The following is a 6951-nucleotide window of genomic DNA, read 5'->3' as shown; positions in this document are numbered from 1 at the left end:
CCAATTTTGGACCTACTGAGTGTAAGATCTGATTTTTCTAAGTTTGACGCACAAAGCTGAAATTTTCCGATTTCTTAGAAAATGAAATTTTGGGAACTTGACTTCTTGTGTTGATATTGGTATATTGTTTTGAACCCGATTTCATGGGGAATATGAGTTTCTTTAGTAACTTTAAAATCCTTTCTTTTGAATCTTGATTTTCGATAAAGTGAAGCTCTTATAAGGACATTGACTTGAATTTTAAAGATTGTGTGCATTCTTCCTTATTTAATAAAGAATTTGTGACAATGTGTGAGAGTGATTGTTGGTCATTTTCTTCAGGCGATCAAGAAGGTCTCGAAGAGAATCTCGAAGCGGATCATTAAAGATCTTTTACACTTACTCCCTTATTTTGATTGGCAAGTGTCAAGTGCATGAATTGTTGATAAATGCTTTAATTGTTAATTGAGTATTATGGAATTGTTGAGACGAGTGTGTACTTTATCGCACTCGTTCTCCCTTAAGTGATGCTACAATTGAATTGTGCTATGTGAATTGATATTCGAATTGTGTGAAGTGAATTGCTATGTGAATTTAGTGAAGTGTCGGCATTGCACATTACATTTGTGTTGACTCGACGTCGATCGAAGTAAATCTTATCGACAAATCATATTTTAGTCGTGGGGACGCCCTTGTCCTCTCTCTTTTTGAATTACGTGGTACTTAAGACCTGAATACTTATGATTGGTAATTGTACATGAACACGTTTAACTCGTTAGCTCTGAGCGGAAGCATGTACCACACCGATTCGGGTGGGAGGTGCCTCTCATACCGTCTCAGTGCTAAAATCGGTTCCCTGAGCGATAGCATGTACCACACCAATTCGGGTGGGAGGTACCTCTCATGTCAACTCAGAACCATAAACAATGATTGGTAATTGTACATGAATATGTTTAACTCGTGAGGTCTGAGCGGGTAGCATGTACCACACCAATTTGGGTGGGAGGCACCTCTCATACAGTCTCAATGCTATAATTGGTTCTCGGAGCGATAGTATATACCACATCGATTCGGTTGGGAGGTACCTCTCATGTCGACTCAAAACTATAAACAATCCTAAATCAATTAGAGCGATGTCTCATCGACCACTGAGCGATAGCATGTACCACACCGATTCGGGTGGGAGGTACCTCTCATGTCGACTCAGAATCATAAACAAAGTATAAGTCGATTGGAGCGATGTCTCATCGACCACTGAGTGATAGTATGTACCACACTGATTAGGGTGGGAGGTACCTCTCATGTCGACTCAGAACCATAAATGGAGTAAGTGAAGTTCTAAGGACTTAATTACCTACCCGAGTGACGGAGTCATCATGAGGAGGTATTGGATTGAACTTTGGTAAAGAAAGTGGAAATTAGCTCTTGAGAGCTCCTGTATCCTACTCAAGTGTGTTTATTGTTAATTGTGAATTACTTGAATGTTATAGTTTTATTTCTCGTACAAGTTTTATGACTACTTGAATTACGTGCTTGCATGATTTTCTTGGCCTCACTGAGTGTTAGCTTATCCCATTAGTTTTGTTTTGCTTAACAAGACCGAATGGGAAGATTTTTGGAGAAAAGCCGACTAGATTACTCCTTCGATTAGTACCTTGGTTGTAATTGTTTAGTCGTCTTATAATGGTTGTATTTTGAGATTTGATGTATCTTTTGAGAACTTATAATGTAAGATTTGAACGTTTACCTAAGGAAGCGACTTTGATGTACTTCGACTTTTATTTTGGTTATTTATCTTTAAGTTTAGATTGAAATCATACCGAGTCCTGGCGAGAGCTAGGCAGGCATCCCGCCGATACCTTTTGGTTCGCCTTAGGGAGAAGTGGGGGTGTCACACTTAAGCAAAGCAATAAGGACAAGAAATTTGAGAAATTGTATAAGTAAATTAGAATTAATATTCCTTTTGTTGATACTATCTTACAAATTCCCTCTTATGTCAAATTTTTGAAGGATATTATGTCAAGAAAGAGGAAAATTAAACACCATGAGACAATAGCATTAATAGAGGAATGCTTGGCGAGCATTCAAAATAAGCTTCCAACAAAACTTAAAGATTCATGGAGTTTCACTATATCTTGTACCATTAGACATGTGAATTTCACAAACGTTTTATGTGATTTAGGTGCAAATGTATTGTTGATGCCACTTTTCATTGTAAGGAAGCTTGATTTGATGGAGATAAAGGATACAAATGTTACTCTTCAATTGGCGAATAGGGTCATAATGTGTCTGGTTGGTATAATTGAAAACGTTATCATTAAAATGAAATCATTTTTTATACCGATTGACTTTATTGTACTTGATTTGAAAGAAGACATTCATTTACCTATTATTTTAGGTAGACCTTTCTTAACCACTGCTGGAACTTTAATTGATGTTCAAGAAGGTAAGTTAACCTTTAGAGTAAATGGTAAAGAATTAACATTCAATCTTCATGAAAGTAATGATCTTGATTTATGGTATAGAAAAACTTTCAAATCTAAGAAGGTTAATGTTATACAAGAGTTGTATAAAAATAGTTATCATATTGAAACTCTTGATTCTCATGTGTATAAAATACCTAATATGAAGAATAAAGGAAAATAGATCTTTAATCCTAAATGTGGATAAATGTAAGAAATCAAGTAGACTTTGGGATTGTTTCAAATGTTTCTCAAGAAAGCCTCATATGTATTGTGGTAATACTAACTCTTCTTTGTTTGATGATTAGGATGGTTTGGAAATAGGGCAAGCTCAAAATATAGTAAATGGAAAGAGAACTTTTAGTCTTTGGAAAGGAACTAGTTCCTTTTCCCTTTCAAAGTGAACTTCAAGAAGAAACACTTTTGACTCAAGCCAATGACTACAAACAAAAGCGCTAATTGTGAGGCACATCAATGTTTTAAATCATTTCTTTTGTTTGAGTGTGCTTTCATATGTATTAGATGCATTAAGTTATGGTTGTTATGTTTATTTTGTAGGTTTCAATAATTGATGCAAAAGTGACTTTTTGAAGTTTGGCGAGAAACAAGAAACATGAAGAACTCAATCCGTCATTTTGCATTTAAGATGTTTTTGATTCGTTATGAAAGGTTAGATTGCATGTTTAGATCATTTTTTTTAACTTAACAGGTATTTATTATTAATAAAAAACTTACAAGGAGGGGATTGACCCTTACCTCCCAGAGTACAAGACCCAAGTCACAAAGCTAAAGAGGTCAAACTACTAGCTAACTCTCACGAAAATTGGGAAAACCTACCCTATCTAGCTTGAGATCCCCGCGAACCAGTTGTGGAAGCTGCAACACCGACTCATTAACAATACTAGAACCTAACCCAGCCCCAAGCTTAGATAATCTGTCTGTAGGCACATTCGCTTGACGATAACAGTGAGTGATGGAATGGAAACGCTGCCGGAACGCGAGCAATTCATCCAGCTCTCGCTGCAAACCCCATGGGTATTTGCTAACCCCCTGAACCATGTGAACCAAAATCAATGAGTCCGACTCTAAATACAGGCAGTAGAAACCTCTGGACACACACAACTTCACTCCAAATAGCATAGCCTTTAGTTCTGCCTGTAAGCTAGACGCCACCCCCCAAGAACCCGCAAAGCCTAACAAGAATGTTCCCATATTGTCCCTCAAAACCCCCCGCCTCCACTCCTTCCTGGGTTATCCAGGGAGCAACCATCAGTGTTAAGCTTTAATACTGTCGAACTTGGCGGAAACCATCTAACCAAGATGACCTTCGTCAGCTTCTTCCAACCCACCAGAGAAGCATAAAATCTCGGCCACGAGTACCTCCCAACACCCATGTCCTGACCGTGCCCCTGAAGAATATCGCAGAGATCCGAAAGAACAAACCTATGAACCTGCATGGCCGACAGCACCTTCCCATCCCACACCGCGACATTTCTAGCTTTCCAGAGGTTCCAGCAAATCAGTGATGGCACCACCTGATACACCAATCTGAGTAGCTTGTTCTTAGCAGGCCGCAGCCACCATTGAATGACCGCATGCTTTACCGTGGAGGGAGTACCAAACCCCCCAATCTCGACTTGAAACGACTCCCAAACCTTTCTAAGGAATTCACTCGCACAGAAGATGTGATCAATCAACTCCAACCCAGGTTCTTCACAACAGCAACACCTCGAAGGTCCGCACACACCAACCATATGCAGCACCTCCATCACCGGCAGGCGATAAGACAACAGCCTCATCACAAAAATGAGATTTTTGCGGGTAAAGCTGCCAACCAAATATTCGCCGAATAAATTGAGATATTGGAAACCCTGCGGACCAAATTATATGCAAAAGCAATGGAAAAGGAACCAGAAATTTCCAAGTCCCACAGCATCCTATCAGGTTGATTAGAATAAACATTCGGGGGTGTTATCGTCAGGATCATCGAGACAATATCATCCGGCAGCCACTAACGCGGCATTGGAGTACACCAGAGTCCATTTAAAACAAAGTCCGCCACTCTATGCTCCCCAAAAATCTCTACCCGCTGGCACAAAGGGCCTATACCCATCCAATTCTCATGCCAGAAGTCCACACTACCGTTCTGTGAAACCCACTGAATATGAGATTCAACCAGACCTTGACACCTGACCATTCTCTTCCAAATAATCGATTGGAGTGGCAGATACTCCGCTTCACACACGTGCACATTATATAAATACTTGGCATGCATAAACTCATACCAGAGGGATTTACGTTGTCGGAATGACCACCATAACTTCAATGAGAACGACTCAAGAACATCAGCTAGAGCCCTCACTCCCGCGCCTCCCTCGACGAACGGTTTGTACAGTGAGTCCCACCCAATCCAATGATATCGGGAGCCCGTCTCAGCACTCCCCCACAAAAAATTTGCAAATAGCTTCTCTAGGGTGCTAAGGACACCCTTTGGAGGAGCCGAAGCCGCCAGTATATGTATAGGTAAAGATGACAGAACACTTTTGATTAACACCAATCTCCCTCTAGGCGACAAGAGCTTCTCCTTCCAAGAAAAAATTCGCTTCGCAACCGAGGTGCAGATGCCCGAGAAGAAGCATCTTCTCCTTCTCCCAGAATAAAGAGAACAACCAAGATATTTAAGCAGGAGTGACCTTGCCTGAAAACCAGTGACTTGTGAAATAACCCGTGTCCAAGATTGAGTCAAAGCATCGTGAGCAATAAAGCAGCTCTTCTGCAAGTTAAGCTGCTGCCCAGACACATTACAATATGCCTCCAGTACCCGCAAAACTCTCTGCAGAGTACACTTGACTCCACTACAAAAGATAATCACGCCATCCGCATAGGCGAGATGCGTGACTGTAGGACATTTGGAGGGGACCTTAAACGGAAGGAAACCTTTCTGACCTATCAAAGAATTCAGCAATCTAGATAAGACTTCAGCCCCTATAACAAAAAGTGTCGGCAAAATGGGATCACCCTGGCGTAAACCCCGAGTTGATTGGAAAAAACCACAGGGAGAGCCATTAATAACAATCGAGAACCAAACATTGGTAATTAATCGCCAAATCATATCAATCCAACGCTCGTTAAATCCAAAACGGCGCAGTACTTGCAACAAAAATAGCCAAGAGACTCTGTCGTAAGCATTTGCCATATCCAACTTCAAAACTACATTCCCCCCCTATTGGACTTCCGGATTCCAGAAACCAGTTCTTGAGCCAGCAAAAAATTATCTGAGATTTTCCATCCCTTCACAAACCACTTTGCGGAGGCGAGATAATCTTAGGAAGAAGCCGCACCAATCTATCCGATAACACCTTCGAGACCACCTTATCGATAAAATTACACAAGCTTATCGGACAAAATTGTGTAAAATCTTGAGGAGAATGGACCTTCAGAATCAAAACTGTGGAGGTTGACGATATACTCCTCGGCACCGCCTCCCCACAAAAGAAACTTACCACCGCCGCGTATACATCCTTTGCCACAATGTCCCATGCAAACGTAAAAAACTTGCTCGAGAAACTATCCGGACCAGCCGCACACTCCCCATCCATGGAAAAACCACCAACCTAACCTCTTCCCGGGACGGAATCTCCTCCAACATCGCATTATCCTGTGTAGTAATCAAATTCGGTATAACATCGAGAGTGTCGAAGGATTCAACAGAGGCCTCGGATGTGAACAATTGTCTAAAGAAAGATTCTGCCTCCCCTTCAATAGCGCAAGCCGTCCTCAGCCACTCCCCATTGGAAGCCTTGATACGATGAATTATCAATTTACTACGGCGTTCCGCCACCACAGAATGAAAATACTTCGAGTTCCTATCCCCATCTTTTAACCATTTAACCCTAGTCTTTTGTTGCCAAAACATATGCTCCAGTCCATGAGAGCGCCTTAGTTGGGCCTGTGCCTCATGAAATAACACTAAATTGGCCTCAGACAGATCAGCATCATACCTCAACTTGGCGTTGGCAGCCCTCTGTTCTGCCACCTTCACCGATTTGAAGATGTCCCCAAACGCCTCACGAGACCAAGATCGTAATGCTACCTTCACATGCCTAAGCTTCGCTGCCAGGACCATCCCAAGAAGCTCCCGTTCCATTCACTCCTTACCACATCCAACAACTCTGGCTTAGATGTCCAGAAATTGAGAAAACGAAATGGCCTAGGTTTGTTATCCAATTTTGTAATAGCCGACAATAGCAGTGGCGTGTGATCCGAGGGGTTTCTACACAAGTGTTGAACTCCAAAATTCATACCCAAACTTGAAGCATCCTGATTCATAAGCAACCTGTCTAATCTCTTCCAAATACGCGTCCTGCCACGCCTATTATTGCACCATGTGAAGGCAGACCCCGAATAACCCCCATCAAACACCCCCGCCTGAGACATAAAGTCCAAAAAATCCCAGCCCTCCTCTGGCCTAAATGGCACCCCACCTTTTTCTCCTCCTCCGAGACTATAA

The 6951-nt window shown here is 41.6% G+C and overlaps 1 protein-coding gene across 1 annotated transcript; it reads right to left on the bottom strand.

Annotated features, from left to right (window-relative positions):
* Positions 1-4452: 4452 nt before the first annotated feature.
* Positions 4453-6588, bottom strand: LOC113758125. The gene is made up of 2 exons (XM_027301135.1): positions 5997-6588; positions 4453-5387 (listed from the first exon to the last, which is right to left on the bottom strand). Exons 1-2 carry the CDS (start codon positions 6586-6588, stop codon positions 4453-4455), a joined length of 1527 nt encoding a protein of 508 aa, XP_027156936.1.
* Positions 6589-6951: the final 363 nt, after the last annotated feature.

The sequence above is a fragment of the Coffea eugenioides genome, unplaced genomic scaffold (assembly GCF_003713205.1).
Source record: "Coffea eugenioides isolate CCC68of unplaced genomic scaffold, Ceug_1.0 ScVebR1_36;HRSCAF=193, whole genome shotgun sequence".
Classification (NCBI taxonomy): domain Eukaryota; kingdom Viridiplantae; phylum Streptophyta; class Magnoliopsida; order Gentianales; family Rubiaceae; genus Coffea; species Coffea eugenioides.
This window is presented reverse-complemented; position numbering and strand designations above follow the sequence as displayed.

What these genes read in the sequence shown, in the direction of transcription:
- LOC113758125 (XM_027301135.1), bottom strand. Translation starts at nt 6,588, where the DNA reads ATGGAACGGGAGCTTCTTGGGATGGTCCTGGCAGCGAAGCTTAGGCAT. An exon ending in CCGGATAGTTTCTCGAGCAA is followed by an intron (nt 5,388 to 5,996) that starts GTTTTTTACGTT and finishes ATTCTTTGATAG; the next exon opens with GTCAGAAAGGTTTCCTTCCG.